Source organism: Citrus sinensis, chromosome 5, assembly GCF_022201045.2.
Source record: "Citrus sinensis cultivar Valencia sweet orange chromosome 5, DVS_A1.0, whole genome shotgun sequence".
In the NCBI taxonomy this organism is placed as follows: Eukaryota; Viridiplantae; Streptophyta; class Magnoliopsida; order Sapindales; family Rutaceae; genus Citrus; species Citrus sinensis.
The window spans coordinates 25,852,828-25,876,213 of NC_068560.1; the positions used below are offsets into that span (position 1 = coordinate 25,852,828).

At 33.4% G+C, this 23,386-nt stretch overlaps 2 protein-coding genes across 13 annotated transcripts in view; one reads left to right on the forward strand and one right to left on the reverse strand.

Moving 5' to 3' along the window:
• Positions 1–23,386, reverse strand: part of LOC102613633 (probable disease resistance protein At4g27220) — a 214,808-nt gene that overhangs the window by 121,567 nt on the left and 69,855 nt on the right. For 2 of the 8 annotated variants that reach the window (XM_052442881.1, XM_052442880.1), the window contains exons 2-3: positions 14,744–17,583; positions 13,682–13,909 (exon numbers count right to left, since the gene is read on the reverse strand). In XM_052442881.1, the coding sequence (XP_052298841.1) occupies positions 13,682–13,909; positions 14,744–17,583 (3,068 nt within the window). Of the gene's footprint in view, positions 1–9,815; positions 10,237–10,816; positions 11,103–11,400; positions 11,471–11,610; positions 12,427–13,633; positions 13,910–14,743; positions 17,584–23,386 lie in introns of those variants that run through there. The other 6 variants (XR_008055420.1, XM_052442882.1, XM_052442878.1 and 3 more) reach the window with 6 other exon arrangements.
• Positions 3,743–23,386, forward strand: part of LOC102629844 (protein BONZAI 3-like) — a 100,957-nt gene continuing 81,313 nt past the window's right edge. The window contains exons 1-16 of one of the 5 annotated variants that reach the window (XM_052442909.1): positions 3,743–4,193; positions 5,583–5,630; positions 6,232–6,380; positions 6,524–6,572; positions 7,464–7,520; positions 7,729–7,908; positions 7,998–8,132; positions 8,235–8,296; positions 8,384–8,480; positions 8,582–8,696; positions 8,816–8,892; positions 9,104–9,241; positions 9,442–9,606; positions 9,692–9,805; positions 9,926–10,051; positions 10,170–10,482. In XM_052442909.1, the coding sequence (XP_052298869.1) occupies positions 4,023–4,193; positions 5,583–5,630; positions 6,232–6,380; positions 6,524–6,572; positions 7,464–7,520; positions 7,729–7,908; positions 7,998–8,132; positions 8,235–8,296; positions 8,384–8,480; positions 8,582–8,696; positions 8,816–8,892; positions 9,104–9,241; positions 9,442–9,606; positions 9,692–9,805; positions 9,926–10,006 (1,638 nt within the window). In that variant the 5' untranslated portion in view covers positions 3,743–4,022 and the 3' untranslated portion in view covers positions 10,007–10,051; positions 10,170–10,482. Of the gene's footprint in view, positions 4,194–5,582; positions 5,631–6,231; positions 6,381–6,523; positions 6,573–7,463; positions 7,521–7,728; positions 7,909–7,997; positions 8,133–8,234; positions 8,297–8,383; positions 8,481–8,581; positions 8,697–8,815; positions 8,893–9,103; positions 9,242–9,441; positions 9,607–9,691; positions 9,806–9,925; positions 10,052–10,169; positions 10,483–23,386 lie in introns of those variants that run through there. The other 4 variants (XR_008055432.1, XR_008055442.1, XR_008055443.1 and 1 more) reach the window with 4 other exon arrangements.

Sequence of the window (23,386 nt, forward strand, 5' to 3'; positions counted from 1 at the left end):
TATGTAGATGAGTTTGTCATTTTATTGAAATTATAATGATTGTCACAACATATTTTTCATGACCCAACTCAGACCTGTCAAGATATTGTTCGCTTTGGGCCTTAATAAGGCCCGCACATATTTGTTTCTGGGGCGCCCATACACCCCAAAATGCGTCTTGCCAATTAAGGTGTGGATCACCCCTTATAAACCCAGCATTTCTCCCGTGCTTTGCCGATGTGGGATTCACCTAGAGTGTTACATACAAAATTGTAACGCCACAAATTTTCATAATATTAAATTATGGAAATTGGGCTTTCATTGGGAATTATGGGTGGCCTATAACCCTTATTAAGAAAGGGATACTAAATTATAAATAGAGGTTATTTATGAGATAGTTTTGGAAAAGAGTTATTTTTCCTTATTAAATAGGGTTTCTTAAGACTCCCTATAAATTCATACTTTTCCCCTTCCATAACCCTAAGTCCACGACGTTTATTCTTCTTCTCTGCTGCTCTTTATGCTCCTACCCAAATCCTAGGATTCAAACCTTTGTTTAGGAGAGAATCAAAGCGACGGGTAAGTTATTCTCCATATTCTCAACAGATTTCTAATCACTCTATCTAGGGTTTATATTGGCACGATTCTAGATGGTTATAGATCATAATGCATGATTTAGAATGTATTTAGGCTTTGTATAGGGTTTTGATTTATATGAGTTTAGTTAATCAATCTTTGACATATTAAGCACAGGATAATTCTGGACAGCATGAGTATCTCAAATTTAAACCTATATTTTCTGAACAATTTTTCTTATAAAATTTATATCACTGGAAACTAGACATGTAGGGATTCTTGAGTAAATTTTATTTCATTAAATTCGACTTCGTTTTCATTTTATATGTATTTTCGAAATAGAAACCACTGCACTAGAAAACTGCGATTCCAGCATTGGGATCAGATTCACAAGACTATTGGTACCACCAAATGAACAAGGAAAATTCTGAAAGTTTATATGTAGGTTAATATACGTGTCTAGGATTCCCAGTTTTAATTTTATAATTTTATGATTAGTATTTTATTTTATAAAAATCACAGAACCCGTTCTGTTTGGTTTAGATTATGTGAAAACAGTTTCGAATTTGCTGAGAAATAAATAGTTTTGAAAATGTTTTTGATATCGGATCCTCTTGGAAATTTTACATGGGGTACTCATGGATATCCAGAATAGTTCTATAGAATATTATATCATTCTGAGTTTTAGATTAAGAGTTAAATTCTGAGAATCAGACCTGTACGAATATGAATTAGAAAGTCATATTCTTAGAATAAGTTATTAATTGTCATATCTTGTATTTGTTTAAGGTGTTGAAGGTGATTGAGGCTCTTAGAAGCTTAGAGGTGTGTTCATTCAAATTCATTTGTCAAGATAAGTAACTTCATTCCTAGTATACTGGATATGTATAAGTATTTTGATATTATTATTATAAGTATAAATATTTTTATACTACTTAAAGGATTAATTGATTTTGATAACAAAATTAGTTTTATGTAAATGTTTTCAAACCTAAATTCTTTTTAACAGAGTATTTTATAAATACTTTTTAATATGTAAATGATTTTATGACATGACAACCTTTTATGATTTTATCTTTAAAATATTATGCAAGCCTAAATTATTGTTATGGACTTTTATGAATCCGATACAAATGTTTTGTGCCCATGTATGATTTCAATTATATATGATTGTACGGGGGCCACCTCTTGGGACTATATGGGGGCCATCTCTTGAAGGCCAAAGTGTCTCAAAGTGCCACATATAGTGCAAAGTGCCACATATAGTGCAAAGTGCCACGTATAAGTTATTATGTTTTGGCTCATTGTCCGTAGTCATTCTGATTCTGATCGTATAATACGATATATGTTTGTTCTGGACCAGTACTGGGTTTCTGTTCTGAGTGTGCACACGATATTCTGATTCTGTTTCTGGCCGGGTCACCGGGACTATAGGTGACACTATGTGACATGAGCTAACCTTTTGTTTTCTGTATACGTATTATATGATTTACTTCGTAAGTAAATATGCTTTTGGATATTCTGAATTATTAAGAATTTATGTTATGTTATCGTGATATATCATTTTATGAAATTTATGGATTATGATATATGTTTTAAACAAAAGAAGGCTTGCAATATTTTTAGTATCGATAGGCATAGTGTGTTAGGAATGGTTTTACTTACCGAGTTAACGGCTCACCCCTCGTCATTACTTTTTGCAGATTAAGTTTCTTTTAAGAGGTGCGCTTAGCTTTGGAGTTAGTAATTTTCCGTTTCCATTTGCCATTTGAATAAGAGGAGGAATAGACTCGTGTTTCTAATTAGTTATTTCTATTATGAACGTGTAATTTGGAGTTTGAGACTTTTGTTATTATTTTTATGTCCTCGGGAGAGATTGTTTAGTATTAGACGTTTGAATTTGTGGATTTATTTGAATAAGAATTGGAGGTATTTCAGTTTGAAACTTATGAGTAAAAATTATGATTTGTGAATAACCTCCTTCTTCACGTACTCCGCATGTGTTAGATTTGGGATGTTACAATATTAAAGGGAGGTTGGCAGTTTCCTTCATGTAGAAATTAATACATACCATTTCCATTTCTCTTCTTATTGTTTTCATAATAATCAATAACTGTCATTCAAAAAAATAAAATAATCAATACCATTTCTCTTATTATTTTATTTATCTTTAAACATATTTTCTTATGGTAAATATATAATTTATATTTTCAAAATAAAATATTAAGTAAATGACCCATTTACCTTTACTCTTCTTTTAAGTTTTTTTTTTTTAATATGAAGAGATTATTAACTATTATGAAAATAATAGACGAATAAATATTTTACATAAATTTCGACGGGGAGAAACTATCAATACCCTTAAACGATTGAACCTTCGGTATCTTAGTAGTTGACTCTGAATGACATTTTATTCCACCCCATTGCAATTGTTGCTTGTTTTCCACGGATATCTTGATTACGTTTGCAAGCTTATGTTATAAGGGCTTCGTCATTGCCATTATTACGAAATTAAATAGACTACGATTGTTGACCTAATTTGAAAATTCCTCCATTGTTAATTTATTATTTTTCCCTTTTTAATTTATCAATATCAGCCATATCAAGTCATTCTTTTAATCAAAAACCTTGGGAAAGACGAAATATATATTAACTTACTGTCTTTTCTCAACAACTTTTAGGTGAGATTAGTTTAATAAATTACATGATAAATAATACTCTTGCTTGAGTCTATATATAATTATATATGATATAAAATTAAGATTCTGTTTTTTTGTCGTAATACATAGAATTGTTCGTACTATTATTATAACAAAATAATTAAAATTTATGAGTTGAAGTTGTCAGAAAAATAAACTTATTTCCAATAAATGGCATCTGGAGGAACAAAATCAATCCGAAACTTTTTTACGCGGAAAAAATCAATTAACATTAATGAAGTCCAAATGTCCAAATATAATGAGAAATTGAATTCTTCAAAACCTTGCTGTTTCTTCATATTTCTTTACAAATTTTGATATAATTATTATCTATTATTAATAATTAGGTGGACCTAAACGTTCCAAATACATTAAAACAATCGATCATCTACATTATTCTATATTTTGAGGAGAGAAAAAAAAAAAGACAAAATCTTTTAGATCATCTACATTATTCTTTTTATTTTTTTTCCCTTATGAAAAAGCAATTAAATTAATAAGTATAAATTTCTTTACATTTTCGCCGGAGAATCAGAGTCAAATTCAAATACAACGACTCAAGCGCAAAAGCTTATAAATAGAGGAGAGCAAATATAAAGCCCCGCTCCAGTTCTCTCTTCTGTCAGAGGCTATGGATTTGAGAGATTAAAGAACATCAATCGAACAGTAAGACTCCGTACTCTGTTACTCAAAGTTGCAAAAACTTTTAGGTAAAATTTTTTGATTAATTTTTTAATTTTCGAGGATAAAGAGAGAGAAAAAAAACAGATGGGATTGTGTTTGTCTGGGAGTGATGTGAGGGGAGGGAAACAAGCCGTAGGTGGGGCCCAGCTCCGGCCCACCAGCGCGGCTGATCACACCAATGTCTCTGGTCAAAACGACCCCGTTGATTTCTTCTTCAAATCTCGCGGTCTTCAAGCCCTTTTCACCCAAATCGAGGTATATGTGTGTACCAGAATTTATACGAGTCTTTCGCTGCCACTATTAATAAACTATTTTCAGTTAATTAATTAATTAAAAATTTATGATTAGTTTATGTTTTTTAATTAATTTATAATTTATAATTTTAATTTTTTAAATCTGATTTCGTTCATGTCTGTCATTGTGATGGATTCTCAAATAGTCATTCGTTTAAAAATCTATTCCTAAATTATGTTTACTATTATTATTTATTTGATGACTTGTCAGTATAACATCGAACAACTTAAATCATTTATATTTGTAAAAAGTTATTTGATAATTCGAACATAATCGGGGAGTAGATTCCTATTCAAGAATCAACCCGCAATCCCAAACTTACCTTTTTTTAAATAATGTAAGAGGAGTATTTGGAATTTTGGAGGGTGAATATTTTACTTGGCGCTCCTTCAAAGGACAAAGGAGTTAAGCATCTTCTCAAAAGAATGCCTATCGGGTGCTTCTTTGAGAAGCATTTTTTTTTTCTTTTTTTTTTGAATTTGTTCTGGTGGCTGATCTTTTGCTGGTGTTGGTTCGACGGTTTCACACCAAGCAACTGCTTTTGTTTTGCATATGGAGAACAGTAAGTTTAACTGCTTATACCCAATGACAACATTCTGTGGCGTGAATTTTAGATTAAGATTGGTTAAGGTAAATAAAAAAAGAATGGTGTTGAATGCACAGTGGCCTTGTGAACATCGAGAAAGTTGATGTTTGATCCTGTTGAATGCACAGTGGTTTTCCTGTGTATCCTCAAAGTTGACTATTCTGTTATTCCTCATTTATCAAATTTAACTCATACCCTTCGTGATCGAATTTGACTTATACCCCTCGTGAAGATTCCACATGATAATGCTCCCCTGATTGGAACATGATTTTGTGAATGCTGGTTTGCATAAGACAAACCATTAACTTTATAAAAGATTGTGGATTAAGGATTATGTTGTTACGAGGATAAGAATGTCTTTCCATAACATGGACCACCAAGTGATTGTAATATTCCTCTATTGATGTGGACCTTACCTGAGGATCTCCTTGGAAACTTTCCTGGAGAAAAGGCAACAAGTCATATGATAACAAATTAAATGTGGTTCAATGCTTGTAATTGACGTGTCACATCCTGTTGTTATATAAAACTTAATTACATATATTATTGCTTGCTGCTTATAAGATTTAATATTAGAAGTGATTCTGTCAGAATCCGAAATGATGGTTTTCTGCATGTTCTGTTTATGACAGATATATATTGCCTGTCAGTTGACCCACATCGTACTGACAATTTTCATTTCGTGCAGCATATGCATGGATTACTCCTTTTCCGCTTTTTCATGTATCTGTATTCGTTCTTATGTTTTTGAATATATATTGCAGTTATCTTTATCTGCTTCAAAGTTGCGTGATCTTGACATCGCATCAAAGGTACGCCTTCATATTATTGTTGTCTTATGTCTAATAATGCCATGTTCATGCTGTTGATAGTCTTGCTGATTGATTCTCATGTTATCTTGTATCCTCCTTATATGATCTGCTTATTTGTTCATAATGGCCCTGTCAATATCCTTTCTCTGTTCATGAAGGGTCTAGGGATATATGATCTGAATAACGCTTAGTGCTGGCACCAAAATTCTAAACTTAGACAAAGAAGAATAGTTTGTTATATACACTGTCTATATCCAATGTAATCCAGTAAGGAGCAGTAACTTGAGAGTTCCAGATAATGTATAACAAGTCATGGTTGGTGTTTTATTGCTTTTGCAATTTTGTGCACTAGTCAAATATGTTATATGTGCAAGATAAAATTCTTTGATAATGAACATTTATCAGCGGCATATCTTTTTACTAGCTGATACTAGCATACATCAAATGCTGCTGTATTTTAATGATGGATTACTAACTATAGTTATTTAACTAATATATGTTTATATTTATATGACATAAGTGGATACATACCCATAGGCCTTCTGTTTTTTTATTTTTATACTCACAAGCAAATGTATTTACATGTCTTTTTGTGTCATAGAGTGATCCCATGGCAGTTGTGTATGCAAAGAAAAGAGATGGGAGGCTGGAGGAGATTGGACGTACAGAGGTGATTATGAACAATCTGAATCCTGCTTGGATTGGAAAGATTTCAATTGCTTTTCAGTTTGAGATCGTCCAGCCCTTGCTGTAAGTTTTTACTGTGTTCTTTTTAAAGTTTGTTTTTTTTTGCCCCCTTGATTGGTCATTTGCTTATCATTTCTCATAAGCCTTGCTTGATTTGATAATATTTAATGTTTTTGAATTTCTTAATGCTTTTCTTCTTTTTCCAGCTTTCGTGTGTATGATGTGGATACCAAGTATCACAATATTCCAGTGAAGGTATATAAAAATTTCTTAATTATTTTTTTTTCTCTCAATTCAGATGTAAATGATACGCACATACTTCAGTTCCAAAGTTTAGAGTTAGCCAAGGCATTTGACTGATCCATTTGTTGTCTAAGCATACGTCTAAACTAAATTGCATCAGCAATAGTTTCTATCAATTTCGGGAAATTTGGGAATACTTGATTGATTATAAACTAACATTTAGCATGGCAAGAAACTTAAAAAGTTGGCTGTCATATACCATAACCAAATCTTAAGGCCAGGGTAGTTATTATGGAACTTTCTGCTATTGCATCTTGCAAGGTTTGACATATTTGTCCTGCTACCATAACTGGGAAAGAACAATTTTTCTGATGCTCCTTACGGCTAAATTTTCTTTTTTCCAAAGTGGAATTTTGATCTATGTTGTTAAAAACAATACAGTTAAATAGTTGCTGCCATGACCTAAAGAAGTTTCTGTAAAAAATGACCATATTGTCAGTATTGAAATGGATAAGTATATCTTTAGAGCCTATGATGTATTCGTCTGTGGAATTTGAGTCAAAATGAAAAAATTTTGACGATTATAATCCTAGAAACTGTAATCATTTGGAAGCATTTGCTGAAAACAGTTAGATAATCTAAAAATGTGATGATTATTTATGTCAATTGTAAATGGTATTAACATTACTGGGAAAAATGATAAATATGTAAATTTATGCCAGTGGAAAGAGAAAATGAACAAATCCAGATGGATTCTAAGACATTAAGTAGGAAATCTAGTGTTCTTTTGATTCTTTGCAGCAGTGATCCCTAATTACTTTCAAGTCATTATTATCTCATGACAAAATATTTGTTGAAGTGTGAAGTTTAAAGCTCAAACTTCTTATTTACATTGCCCTGCAGATGCTAAAGTTGGAGGATCAAGACTTCCTGGGAGAAGCTAGTTGTGTTCTCTCTGAGGTAAGTTTCTGGGTTATATTTTGTTTGATGAATCTATGTATTTTCTCTTTATTCAATGGGCAAAATATGCCCATCTAATTTTCTGTAAAAATCTGTTTCCTATCAAAAAAGGGCAAAATATTCTCAGATGCTTTTTACTAGCATTTGTCTTCTTCTTTAGCATTCTTCTTTTGCACTAACAAGTGTCATATTTTCCTTTTAAATGCAGATAGTGACCAAACAAAATCGAACTTTAACCTTAAAACTCCATAACAATTATGGACTTCGAGTTTCAAGAAACTTTGGGACACTCTCTGTCCATGCTGAGGAAACGGTTGCTTCCAAGAGTGCTGTTGAAATAGCATTCCGTTGCTCGCATTTGCAAAATGTAGACCTGTTTTCCAAAAGTGTAAGTTCTGACAAAGTAGCTAAGTTTGGAGGTTCACTAATTAATCTATTAATGTAGATGCTCATTCTTCTTCTTCTTATATTCTATAGGATCCATTCTTAAGAATATCTAGAATTGTTGAGAGTGGAAATTCTGTTCCTATCTACAAGACGGAGGTGATAAACAATAACTTGAATCCCATTTGGAGACCAATAACTTTGAGCATGCAGCAATTTGTGAGCAAGGTAACCTTATCATCTTCTTGTGCTTGTTACTTAAATGTATATTAGGTAGTGAAGTTTGGTCATGGGGAAATGTTTTTTAGTATATGATTTTCTTTGGTACAGGAAAACCCATTAATCATTGAATGTTTTGATTTCAATACCAGTGGAAATCACGTACTGATGGGGTAACTGTTAAATTTCTTAATGTCATTAGCTTCCCTCTTTTATCCTTTTGCCTTTCTGATGTCAAGGTTTTCTATTTCTGTTATTAGTAAAATTCAGAAATCAGTTGGAGACCTGGAGAAACTTCATCAAGAAAGAACTGGTGCAACTTTTATGTTACCATCAACTCAACGCGGCCATGACAAGGTGTTTATTCTTTTTTGTTTTACTCCACCAAAGGTGTTTGTTCATGCTTACGGTTTTTGATAATTTAATATCACTTTATTTTTTATTTGACTTTTTCCTAGGTTCTGAAAAGTCAGTTGTTTATTGAAAAGTTTGTTGAGAAAGAGCAATATAGTTTTCTGGATTACATATCTAGTGGCTTTGAGTTGAATTTTATGGTTGCAGTCGACTTTACAGGTAATTAGAAAGAGATTGCTTGTTGAAGATAAATTGGCAATATAATCGTTTTGTTTTGTTTATTTCCTCTTATTTGGTCCAACTTCATCTTGCCTCTCGTTAAATGCAAAATCATCCAGCTTCAAATGGAAATCCTCGAAATCCAAATTCTTTGCACTATATTGATCCTTCAGGCAGATTGAATTCTTACCAGCAGGTAAGGTTTTGTTATAACTCACATTTTGAAAGTGATCTCTGAACTCTGAAGGTCATAAAATGGTCACTTTGTCCAGTGTTTTCGACTTAGAAAATGCATGTGACTTTCAAGTCTTTCTATGGCCGTCATAGGGAAATAGATATTTCAATAGTTCGTAGAAGTTGAGAGAGAATATCACTGATTAGTTATTGGCCTCTTCAACCATTTACAGGCAATAACGGAAATTGGGGAGGTCATACAATTTTATGATTCCGATAGACGCTTTCCTGCATGGGGATTTGGAGGGAAGACATTTGATGGCACTGTATCACATTGTTTTAACTTGAATGGAAGAGCAGGTGGCTTTGAGGTAGGGGTAACTGGAGTTCGCAACTTTGCTGTAATCCTTATTTGGTTGGCTTGTCTCCCATAACTTTTCGTTTTTAATAACAAACATTATAATATGTTTCTACATTTTCTGAAAATTTCCTTGGAATTTTATCCTAAAAGATGTATATTTTATCCTCTTCCATTTTTTTTTTATTAACTGCTGGTTTCTTTATTTTATAGGTAGATGGAGTTGAAGGCATTATGGCTGCTTATGCAAGCGCTCTAAACAATGTTTCTTTGGCAGGACCGACTCTGTTTGGTCAAGTGATCAACACAGCTGCACGAATTGCTGGACAGTCCCTCTCATACGACAGACGCAAGTATTTCGTCTTACTCATTATAACGGTGATTACAATGATTCTATATATCCACAGTTTTCTCTTTCTATCATTCTTTTTGGGTGATTTGTAAATTTGCATTGTCTATCTAGGATGGAGTTCTGACAGATCTCCAAGAAACGAAAGATGCTTTGGTAAGGGCTTCTGATCTTCCCTTGTCAATTCTAATTGTGGGTGTGGGAGGTGCAGATTTTACACAAATGGAGGTACACAATGTTTTCCAACTGGAATATCTTCTTATTAGCATTGAACTTCTTTTTTCTATAGTTTGATACATTCAATTTAGAGTATATATGCAGTGTGGTATTATCCCACTTTTGTTGCAGATTCTTGATGCTGATAACTTTGTTGGCAGATTCTTGATGCTGATAATGGCTGTAGATAAGAGAGCTCTACCGATTGGGTAGCTACCAGAGATATAGTACAATTTGTTCCTATGCGAGAAGTTCATAGTGAGTGCATATGATTCTTTGACAAAATTAGTTCAAACTATTGAATTTGGGAGTTAATTCGCAAAAGTTTCTGAATTTTTTCATGCCTGAACAAACGAACCCATTGTTTTCTGAACAGGTGGGCAAATTTCTGTTGTACAAGCACTTTTGGAGGAGCTGCCTGGTCAGTTTTTGACCTACATGCGCTGCAGAGATATCAAACCACTCAATGTTCAGATGGCCCAAACATGCGCTTGAGTAAATATTCATATGTTTGGAAAGGATACAAAACCAAGCCAAATATATTAGACAAGACCAAGCCAAACATATTAGGCTATACAAACATAACATAGCAGAAATTGATAATGGTACATTACATATGTTAGGATATAGCGGTTTTAGATGATGGTAAATTACATATGTTAAGATAGAGTGGTTTGTAACTAACTTTTGATGGCTTAATGAATTGATTGAATTTGTATTTAGATAATTAAATAAAGTAAGTATTTAATCTTCTTATTTTCGCATTCTTATAGTCAATTAGCTTTCACCAACAAAAATAATTAATAATAATGTAAATGGAGGAACTTGGGATCATTAATACCAGTAAACTACAACTTCAAGCGTCTCCTGGGAGGATCCACATGTTGTCTACAGTGAGCAATTGACCAGTAAACTTTTATTTTTCCATAATTTTCTATATAAAATCTTGATATTTTCATGAAATTACATAAATTCTTATATAGTTGTCTCCAAAAAATACCAATAGGTGCACGAACACAAATATGATGCACACATCTATTTTATTAATTTAGGGATTAAAGAGATTTTAAGATGACTACAAATTGAATATGGCAGATCTTGGACACCATCCATAAGAAATAAAACTAGTCTCAAATTGGATTTTTGAGTACTCAAACAAAGCTAAAAGAAAGATAATGAATGAAAACTGAAACAAAAAAATCCTCTCACCAACACCATATGACTCTTAATATATAGAAAGAACTCGAGCTCGAGCCTTATCCAAAATGCTGCACAAGTAGCATGAGTCGTCTTCATAAGTTTGGAGACTCTGTAGACAAAGAGTAAAAACACATTGAAGGTGCAGTTTTGACATAATTAAATTGCACAAATTAACCTCTATTAAGGACACAGAAATCCTTCAATTCTCTCTGTAAGCAATTAATTTCATTTTTTATTCTTTTATTTTTCGCTATGTCTGTATAACAACTAATCCTCAACATAACAACAGAGCAGAGTAGTTATATTTAAAAAAGATGTACCAATATGATTTAACAAACAATTCAACATAAATAAAACATTTTTAGTCAGTAAAATAGAATCAAATCAAAACCTCCCGTTTATCTTACCACTGTTTTTCGCATCTTTTTCCTTTTCATTCGCCTCGGCGGACTTCTCATTCTCTTTTTCCTCCCCTTCCTAATCAGATTTAAAATGAATTTATAAAAAAATTAATATGTATTTTTTTCTTTTTACTTTTTTATATATATCTGTTATTAAATCAGTAATTTTTAGAAAAAAAAAAATAAATCAACATCTCATAGTGAATGAATACTTACCTTTTTTCTTTTAAGATATACGTATTGAATGGTTGTATTAAGGTCCCGATCCCAAGCCCCAAGTTTCTTATCGACTAGGCTCATCTGCACTTCGTGTAACTTGGGTGTGCTTAATTCCCCTTCTGAGAAAATCTTCATATTGGGGCAATCTGCCACCACTAATGTTTCCAGAGATGGGAATTTGAAGTCGCAATTATTCCCAGAGCAGCTGAAACTTGTCAGACTTTCTAAGTTCCAAAGAATCAATTCCTTTAATTCGCTGAAAACAATTTCATCTTTTGCTGCATAATTATCTCCCTCATCATCCTCATCTGCCACTATTTCTGTTATCATCTTGCAGTAACCTATCTCCATTTGTCTCAGTCGCACCAGACTCCTTGCTGTTGAGGATGTTAGAACGTTTATCATTCCACGGCAACCACTTACCTTCAAAGTTGTTAGGTTCTGAAACGATGTCGAGGATGGCACTAGATTAGTCAAATTGTAACAATAAAATATCTCCAGCTGTTCCAAATTGTTGGTATTGGTTGACTCTTGTTTGAAAATCTGCTTCAGTTCACGACGCTGGTTTATTCCCCTCATCATTGCTTTCATCCCATTTTCAAGGTTTTCAAATGATTGTCCCAAAACATAATCATGTCCTTCTATAAGGAGAATTTTGATGGTGTGAAATCTCTGGAGGAAATCGTCAAGTGATAAAATAGTACTTGACTCATCAAGCCGGACATCAAGACATTTAAGTTTGCAAAGCCAGTCTTCTGGAAATAGGCCTATGCGCTTTTCATCAACCCTCAATTTCTCCAAATTGAGGAACACCTGGGTGATCATCAATCACAAAAGTGGCAAGATGGAGTTAGCACTTCTTTCTAACGATTTCACAAATTCAAGTAAATACAAAGCATTCCAATGATGCATATTGATGGCCGGACAAATATATACATATGCGGAGAGAGTACGATTTTCAGTTGTAAATACAAAGTAAATACAAAGCATTCCATTTAAGTAATGTGTGTTTTCTTCCATTCTCTCTTCTTAACTCTTGTCCAGTAGATAGATTTTCAAATTTTATTAGATTTGTGCATAATCTCTATGAAAAAGACTTCAATTATCTCAAATTGCATTTAAACTTTGAGATTCTTTTAATTGATCCGTTCATTTGGTTTGAATTGAAAATCTTACAAATTTATTTTTTTAAAAAAATATTGGAGTTTTAACTTTTTCTTAACGCAAAAATGAATAAATAATATGAATTTTAAAAGTTTAATAATAGAGTAAGAAGCTGGTATTTCATTAATATTCATCCAACTCAATGGAATTGGATATATTTACTATTGTGCAAGAATGGATTTTATTGTACATAAAGTTTAATAGAATAAGATTTCTTAATTTGAGTTTTGTCCATCTCTATATATATATTTTAAAATATTATTTATGTTTCCACGATATAACCAATTTCTACTTCAACATCAAAATTGATAATCATTTTGTATGTAAGAATACTGTATTAAAGAGTACTAATTTGGAAATAGCTCTTGAACAATTTTCAGGAAATTAACTATGGCTTGAAAAACTCTAAATCTTATGAGTATTTTCTTTGTTTGGCTAATCAAATGCACTGTCTCTTCCGTGTATTTAACTAAACATATAGACATAAAATAAAAAGTAGAGGAAGAAGAAAAACTCTGATAATTAAGAGAAAAAAAATTGAACAAGAAGGAAGAAAATAATTGTTTACTAAATATCTTCTTTTTTTTTTTATCATTCGGTCTAACTGACATCCAAATCCATCTATGGTTGTAGCCAATTCAATATTCGATAATGAGAAGATTTATTGAAGAGTGATAATTATGTTTATACGGATATTATAAAGTATAAATAAAGTGATTTATAGAACTAACATTTTCTTACTAAAAGACAAAGTGATGAGGGCAATGACGAAAAGAAAACTCTAAACTCTCAAAGTAGAAATGCTTTTAAGTACGTAAGAATTTGAACAATAATTACAAAAATCTTGCACGTGTACCTTTTCAAAATGCAGATCACGATGCTGATTTATTCCTGTTATCACTACCTTCATTCCATTTTCAAACTCGTCAGGTGGATCTTTCCAAAAATCATCGTTTTCTTTTATAACAAGAACTTTGATGGCGTGAAATCTGTGGAGGAAATCGTCAAGTGATACAATAGCAGCTGACTCATCAAGCCCGACATCAAGACATTTAAGTTTGCAAAGCAAGTCTTCTGGAAATAGACCTATGTGGTTTTCATCAACAATCAAATCTTCCAAATTGGGGACGGCCTGGGTGATCACCAATCACAAAAAAAGCAAGATGGAGTTAGATCTTCTTTCTAACAATTTCACATATTAAAGTAAATAAAGCATTCTAATGATGAATAATATTGATGGCCAGACAATATATACATACATACATACATACATACATACATACATACATACATATATATTGTTCTCAATTATTCTTAATTTACATTTAAACTTCCAGATTCTTTTAATTGATCGGTTTATTTGGTTTGAATTGAATAAACAGCTTGAATTGCTAGCACATATGAAAAGAAGGAAAATTTGCACGAATTTAAAAAACTTAATAATATAGTAAGAAGCTGGTATTACATTAATATTCATCCAACCCAAGGGAATTGGATATGGTTTACTATTGTACAAGAATGGGTTTTATTGTACATAAAGTTTAATAGGATAAAATCTCTTCATTTGAGTTTTGTCCATCTCTCTACATTTATTTTTAAGCGTATTATTTATGTTAACATGAGATGAACATTGATCATCATTTTGCATCTATGTGGCTTGAAAATGGCACTCAGAAATAATATGCTTAAAAATATTTGAAAATGGCATTTTTGATGTACTGTGGCTTGAAAAACTCTTGATCGTATGATCCATTTTCGATAATGAGAAGAATTATTGAAGAATGATAATTATGTTTATAAGGATATTATAAAATATAAATAAACTGATTTATATAACTAACATTTTGTCACTAAAAGATAAAAGTGATGAGGTCGAGGAAGACAATAAAACTCTGAACTCTCAAAGTAGAAATACTTTTCAGTACGTAAGAATTGAAAAATAATTACAAAAATCTTGCACGTGTACCTTTTCAATATGCAGATCACCTGTGCAGAAGCTTGTAAGCTGCGGAAGAGAACGAAGCTCAAGTTTCCTTAATTGAGTGAGTTCAATCACTTCAGTACCGTTATTATTGCTGGATTCATCTCCTCTCTCGGCAGCAAAAATCACTTCCATATTTTGGCAACTACTCACTTCAATGGACTGAAGTTGTTGAAGGCCTCTGCCAATGACCAATGGAAATACATTTTTCAATTTATCACACCCTTCCACCCTTATGGCCTTTAATTTGCAAAAAGACTCTGCTGTGAGTGGACCACGACATATTTCCTCAAGGTTCCTTAAATCTGTCAGAAATAATGACTCCAAAAGGGGGAATTTGCTGGATTCATCTCCTCTCTCGGCAGCAAAAATCACTTCCATATTTTGGCAACTACTCACTTCAATGGACTGAAGTTGTTGAAGGCCTCTGCCAATGACCAATGGAAATACATTTTTCAATTTATCACACCCTTCCACCCTTATGGTCTTTAGTTTGCAAAAAGACTCTGCTGTGAGTGGACCACGACATATTTCCTCAAGGTTCCTTAAATCTCTCAGAAATAATGACTCCAACAGGGGGAATGCAGTCGTCCGAGCTGGCGTACAATCCATTGTGTCAACAAGACGAACAATGTTGCCATTACATCGGATTTGGAGACGCTTCAGTTTTGGAAAGACTTCTCTGCCTAGTTCGCAAAGAATATTCTTAATGTCCGGCAATCCATCCAAAGATAGGTCTTCAATACCCTTCAATTGCATGATATGCCCCTCGTTCAAGCAAATATTGGCACCATTGGTGAGACTCAGGCTGAATATTCTAGAAATCCCTTCCGATGGGCGATACCGCCGCGGCCAAACTCCTATCAATATTCTGTACCTTTGCAGCATTTTGAAGAACGACAAGTCTCTTGGTAGAGTCTTTTCATCTTGGATGAGTATTTCTAAAGAGGTCAATTTAGATAAATTATTCAACTCATCAAGGCTGGCATTTCTTCTTTCACCGTCGACTCCTTCAACCTTCCCCCACTCAATGAGACTCTCGCCAATATACAATTCTTCTAATCGTGATAAGCTTGATATGACATTTGCTGGAATAACTTTTAGTTTGGAACAATTGGTCAGATCCAACAACCTCAACTGAGTCAGCCGCCCTATTTCTTCAACCAGTTTCTGCATATTAGAACCTCGAAGTGTAAGGATTTCTAATTTCTTTAGATCTCCAATAATAGCGATGTCTCCGAGTTGGCAATCATCGAGAGACAATGTTTGAAGGTTTTGTAAGAGACCAAGCGATGGAGGCAAAGGCAGCAAATGCATCTTAGTGAAATCTAAAACTCTAAGCCCCGTCATCCCAGTAAAAAGGTTATCTGGGATTCTCAAAGATGGAACATTATCAATGGTGAGGTATTTAAGTTGCGGACATTCAAAATCTTGAGGAAGCTCACTAATATTACACCTACGTAAGGAGATTGCGGTGCAAACCTTCAGTCTCTCCTTATCTGGCCAGTTGATCTGGGAAACGACCTCATTTTCCACCGCAAACACATGTTGGTCTCTAGATGCAATTGATATGGCTACATCACGAACAACATCATGCATAGAGAACCATTCACTTGTATTGTCATCAAGCAACAAACAAGATTTTTTGAGTTTTTCAACCAATGTATGTGCTCTATCCCGCGCCTCTTCCAACGTGTTGATGTTTTGAAACAGACCCAAACCCATTCCATAAAAGAACACGTCATCAACGCATGAGATGAAGGCGTACCTTATTAGCAAAAATGTACTCTTGAGTTCCTCTCCGTTTAAATGATTGTAACTTAGCTCTATACTATTGTACGCCACCTCCGTTGTTCCAGTGAAGTTTCTCAAGGAAGGCCTTCTAAATTCCAGCAAAGCATCCTTCCATTCAGACAATCTCTTATTTCTCAATGCCCTTGCTACGGGTACAATGGCAATGGGCAAACCAGCACATTCCTTGACTATCTCTGTTGCTACAGATTTCAGTTCACCATTTTCTATGCAATCACCTGTCATCTTTTTGAAAAGACTCCAAGCTTCTTTTTCTTTCAGAACATCAACAAAAAAATTATGTTGACAATCCATCTTACAGGATAACACATCGTGACTTCTTGCTGTCAGCAGAACTTTACATCCGCCGTTGTCATCTTCCAATGGAATTCCAATCGCCTCCAAATCCAGACTCCCCCAAATATCATCCAAGATTATAAGGATCTTCGTCTCTCTCTTCAATCGTTCAAGGAGCCTCCCTGCTCTTACAGTTTCACTCTCTTCATCTATTTTCAGGCCCAGCTTCTCTGCAATTTCTCTTTGTATTTCTTTTATTTGCGGTGTTTGGGAAACACGTGAAGAAATGACCTTCTCAAAGAGATTATTTTCCTTGGCCTGTCTGCCAACTTCTTTCACCAGCGTTGTCTTTCCAATGCCACCCATCCCGTACACCCCAATCATGTTGAAGTTACGGTTGGTGAGTGCGTCTAGTATCTCCTTCAAGGTGGACTTTCTCGATTCAAAGTGCATGAAATCCTGGGTAGACCTAAGCCATGTCTCCTCTGGAATGGTACGGAAAGAAACACTGTCGAATCTCCCTTTTTCATGGAGTCCAACAATAGCATTCGCCTCTCTTTCTGCTTTCTTGCTAAGCTGGTACCGAGTCCTCAAATTAGGACATAACCCCTTCAAACACCGGTTGTTTGAATTCTCTTTGCCTTCAATAAGTGTTTCGACTTCATTGATCTCCTTGTTCGCAGCAATCAGCCACTCCTCAACGTGCTGTTGGATTCCGTCCCCTTTAATTCTGGAATCTTCAACCTTATACTGCACACTGTCTCTAGCATTCTTGAGCTTATCAACTTCATTATTCAGCTTCTCGAAGTTGGTCTTGTAAGTGCAGCAGTAAGTAAATGGATGAATTATGGGAGCAACCAAGTACTCGGCAACTTTTGCAGCAACGGAGATAACAATTTCCATTATCCCTTTTTTTTTTAATTTTTTGCTTTCAGAAAACAGGGGAAAGCAAAACTAATCAAACTAAGCAGAACTAATCAATCAGCTGGGAAGAGGGAAATAAGAAGTTTGGATAAATTGCTAAAATAAGAAGTTGAATAGATTTAAGGGAGGAGGAGAGGAAAAGAGTGAAAAATCTAGAGATGAAACAAAGGGGGATCCTTTCTCTGCTAAGAAAAATTGAAAAGCGAGTGCAATGAAAGATTTGCAAAGAAGGTGTAGGATCGAGGACAGGAACGATTCAGAAAAGGGAGACAGAAAATGAAGAAGAGATTTCAGAGAACTCTAGAGATTAGGGAAATGCAGAGGCAGACAGTTGTCATCTCAAATTCATACATGGAGAAGACTCATGCTTCCAAGTCAACTATAGATTCTTAATAACTGAGATAGATGGTTATAGTTGCATGTAAATAGTGTCAAAGTTATAGGTTAATTGGACAGCGCAAGGTGGCATTTTGGCATTTCATTGAATTTTCATGTTTCGGGACTTTATGATTTTTTTTTTTTTAAGAAATAGATATACAAATAAATTGAAATAAAAAAAAAAAAAAAACTGTTGCGTGGTCGTGTGGGTCCTCGAAATCATTTCGGCATTTAAATTTAATCGAACGGTTGGATGTACTCAGCATCCACACTTCCACGAAGGTTCCAGGAAGTTGCAAGTGCTGCCGGCATTTTCAAACTCGGAAGGTTTCAATAATTTTTCCTTTTCACTTTGAAAGAAAGGTTTCAATAATTAGCTTTGATTATTGTATAATATGTGATGATGAAGATTTATGTGTGTGATTAAAAGCTAAGGTAGTGGATTTGTAAGCGACCCCGCGGCGAAGAATTTGAGCAAGTATTTTTATCTTCTTATTGTCACATTCTTCTAATTAATTTGCTTTCACCAACAAATTTAATTAATAATTTGTAAATAGTTGGATCTTAAGCTCAAATTTTGACAATACATGAATGGTAATGTATACATATTTTTCAAGTGTAAACTCTATTTAAGAGAGGATCTCAATTTTTAAGTTGAGAAGACTCGTGCTTCCAAGATTCTATCGTGTATAACGGGTAAGACAATCTTTTTACTGTAAAATTTTTGTAGTTTGATGGCGTCAAATCTGATGGAAACGAAATAAGTGACTTGAAAAGATCAATTGATCAGTGATTTGTCAAAAGTTTACTGATATTATTGCCGTGTGACAAGATTTTAAGCTTTATATCCAGACTAAGGTGACAAATAACGTAGCACTACAATCATCAATCTTACTTAGATATAATTATTTTTATCTTCTTATTGTCATATTCTTCTAATCAATTTTTTTCTTGTTTATCAACAGATATAATTAAAAATGTGAATGTTAGGATCTTGGACTGAAATCTTTAAATTTAAAATCGTGATCATTTTATCAGTAAACTGCAACTCTATCTTGATCAAAGTTTTCACTGAAGCAAACAAAGATTAGTGATTAGATTTTAATAAACATAAAAAAAAATGCTAATACACGAATAATAAGGTATGCTAAGCGATTAGACTCAAAAAAAATGCCGAGGCACAGGTTTGATCTCAAGACTCAATGGATAATCTGAATAATGTAAAAATGCCAAACTAAATTCATATGAGGAGAAGACTCGTGCTTCCAAGTCAACTAAATTCTCAATTATTGAGATAGAGAGTTATAAGGGTTATTATGGTTTCATTATTTTTTTAAAAAAAAATTATAAGATATAAAATAACTATAAGAAGTAGGAAAATGAGGTTCTTACCACATTTAGCACCACACTTAGAACCAAACGGTGCGTTTTGAGCTAAATATAAATTCTCCACAGTTCATGCATCACACACGCATTCTCTCTCTTACCTCGCGCCAAATCTCACCCTCTCAACTAAGGAAAAATCTCACCGCGCTCCCTTCTCACCGTCAGCGGCATTCCCTTCTCACTGTCGGCTTTCTCTCTCTTTCTGTGGGTCTCTTCATAGCTGGCGCGGGTCTCTCCACAAATCTTACCTTGAAAATTTGGAAAGTTTATGGCTTGAATTTGTGAAGATTCAGCTGGAATTGTGTTGCTTGTGGTGATTGCATCTGTGGTCAAGTTTTGCATTTGTAATCGATTTGTATTGGCAAGTGAGTTTAAATTGATTAGTAATTGCATTTAGATTGATTTTGAGTGAAGTAAAAGAAGAGTGCTCTTGTACCAGTTAAGCAGTTAATATAAAGATTTTGTACATTTCGTGGATTCCGCCCTTGAGCAATCATTTAAGATTAACACTTAACCTGGCACATGATATGTTGCATACGAACAGCTTGATCTTTTGCTGATTGTTACCAAAGCCAAAGTTGCAACCCAAAATATATCTGACTGTTTGCTTATTCAGCCAAATAAAGACGCCTTTTAGTGATGTGGGAGATGCAATCGACGAAGGGGAGAGAGAGGGAGAATCGGCTTGTGGGATTCAAGCTGCAAGTCAATTTCTGAGTTGTGTTCTGTGAGCAGCATGTGTGGTGGGAGCAGCGAGTGGGCAGCGCGTGTTGTGTCAACAGCGAGTGAGCAGCACGTATTGTGTGTAATATGTGTGGACAATTAATATTTAACTCAAAACGCACCGTTCGGTTCTAAGTGTGGTACTAAATGTTGTAAGAATATCACTGCTGTAAGAAGTATTGGTGTTTTCATTGTATCTTTAAAAAAAGTTTTATTTTATAATATTTTTGTTAATATTGTGAGTCCAACACTAATGTCATACTAATATTAAATAAGGATGGCAATGGGGAGGGGAGGGGCGGGGACTAATTTTTTGTACCCATCTCTGATATTTTGCGTATGTCCCCGTCCCCTCTCCGTCCCCGTCAAAATTACTTGAGAGAATCCTCATTCCCTCCCTGAATAATAACAGGGGATCCCTGAGGGTCCCCGATCTCCGAATAACTAATACATTTTTTTTTGTTTTCGATTTTGAGTTAATCATATCAAAATAAAAAATTCAAATAAAACTAAAGTTCAAAATATATCTTACATTAATATCCATTACAAAAGTCACATACATTAAATTAGTAAGTAACGCAACATGCAAAGGATACAAACTTCTTTTACAAACTATCATGAACAAATTAATAGTCTAATACAAAATTGTTACAAATAAAATCGAATTTAGATTCAAAATTAATTTTTTCAATGGTAGCATGGGCACTTTATAAATGTGGACTATTTCCTTTACAACACAAAAGTTAAATCGGAGCAAATCAAGAGCAAATATTATATTAGATTAGATTAGATATTAAATTTGTGATTCGCTGTGGGCAATTATAACATCTAAAAATAAATAAAAAATAAATTTAAGTTTAAAATATTTAAAGAATATTAAAATTAAAATTTTTTTGGGCTAATAGAATCTACTCAGTCTTTTTAATGTCCTAAATAAAAATTTAGGACTTTAATTAGTTAATTAGGCCCAAAAGTTTAATAATATAAATATTTTGATATTTTTTATTTTTACCAATATTTATAATTTATAATTTAAATTTTATAATTTATTTACTAGTAATTTTAAAAAATTAAAATAAAATTAAAAATTAAAATGGGGAAATGGGTAGGGGATGGGGATTCCACCTCATCCCCGTCCCGTCCCCGAATAAGAAATTGGGTAAAAAAATTTCCCCGTCCCTTCCCCAAATAAGAAATTGGGTATGAAATTATCCCCATATCCTCCCCGAATGAGAAAAATCCCCGAGGATACCTGTCCCCGTGGAAATTTTTGTCATCCCTAATATTAAAGCGCTAAAGTGTCTTTAGATTCAAAACTATGATAAAATTATATGCAATTTAACATTACAGGGGCGGTAGAGTTATTATTGATTAAGAAAGAGGAAAAAAATTGTAAATCTCAAATATCTAGCGTCATCATTATCTTTCTCTTCTTCATTTTTTTCTTTTTTCAGACAGTGGTCCACCATCTTTCGAATGGGTACTAAGCCATGCATTGGCATTGATGGTCCCATCTTAAAGAGGAATTAGAGGAATTTTGATGGCAGCAGTGGTGTGTAATTTTTTTTTTAAATGATTTATCTCTAGGAATACGTGATCAATTTGAAAGTGGATTTCACATAAAATTTCTTTGAGATTGCCTTTCAATTGATCAGTTTGATTTGGTAATGGAATAATGGTTTTGTTATTATGAGTTTGAAGGATTCATGAAATAGAGATTAAGATTGACAGAAAGCATATTGATCTCCAAGCTTTAATGGCAGTTTCAATTTGCTATCTTCAAGGTTTAACGGTAGTTTCAATTTGATACTTTGATGAGAGCAAAATTAGCAATTTAGCACTAAAGGAAGATATTTAATCGCACGTATAAGAAGTATCGACAGCGAAGAGAGGTATTCTTCAACTGGGTTTAATTTTTTTATTTTGTTTTCTTTTTTAATTAAAAATTTAATTGTTTTTTAAAGTAAGATTATATTGGTATTTTACTAGTTAACTAACGGTTAACTAATAGTGATAAATGGAAATATGATAAAATAAAAGATTTTATAAAGATATAATAATAAAGTGGTGAACACTAATTTTTTTTAGTAGTCATTTTTTTTTGTAGTCATTTAATATTTCATAATTTATAATGCGGTCAAACGATAATAACCTAGTTACAATTACATGTAAATGGTGTTAAAGCTATAGGTTAATTGGGTAGCGCTCGGTGGCATTTTGGCATTTCATTGAATTTTCTTGTTACCTGCTGTGTTTCCAACATTTTTCAACTTATAGTAGTAAGACTTCTTAAGCAATTTTTATGGTAGCTTTCATTAATTTTAAATGTTAATCAGATATTTTACTACTGTAATTTAAAAATTACAGTTGATAAGCAATAATAGCAGAGAGAGACAATTAAATAGATTGAGAATGATTTTTGATTCAGGGCGAGTTTTCGAGTGCTTTACGAACAATCAAAATGCTAATCCTATTAGCCAATAAACACAAGCGCTTTGTAAAGAACATTACGGGAAAAACCCTCTATATAAATAACAATCGTGTAATTACGGAGGGCGTATCTTAATTACATGGCAGTTACATTCAATAACAACAATATTACTTAAAAATTTTCTATTAGCAATGAGTGTGTTGGTGGTAGGATAAAAAAATCTGAAGACTTTGCAAACTTTTTGTGAAAATGCATCACAGTTGTCTTGTTCTTTCACTGTTGATAATTACAATGAACTGATGAAGGCCAAGAGACCCAAAGTGAAGTGACCCATGTGCTTTTCTAATTACCCTGCTACAAACTATAAAGCCGAAGTTTGCGGACTTTATTATCATTTTTTTAAAAAACAAATAGATATACAAATAAAAAGACAAAAGATGAGACTTATAGTACCAGTGGCGTGGCCCCCTGGGTCCTCAAATTATTCATATGGGCATTTCATCGAACAGTGGATATACTCGGCATCTGCACTTGGAAGACGCGTTCAAAAGCTCTAAATCATGTTGAAGTCGACCAAAAAGACAAAACACAGAAAGCGACAATCCAACAACTAGGTAAAAATATTCGTTGTCACAAATGGTTGCGTTAACGTGTATATTTGGGACATTAAATATAAACAAAGACCATGTGAAAAAGAA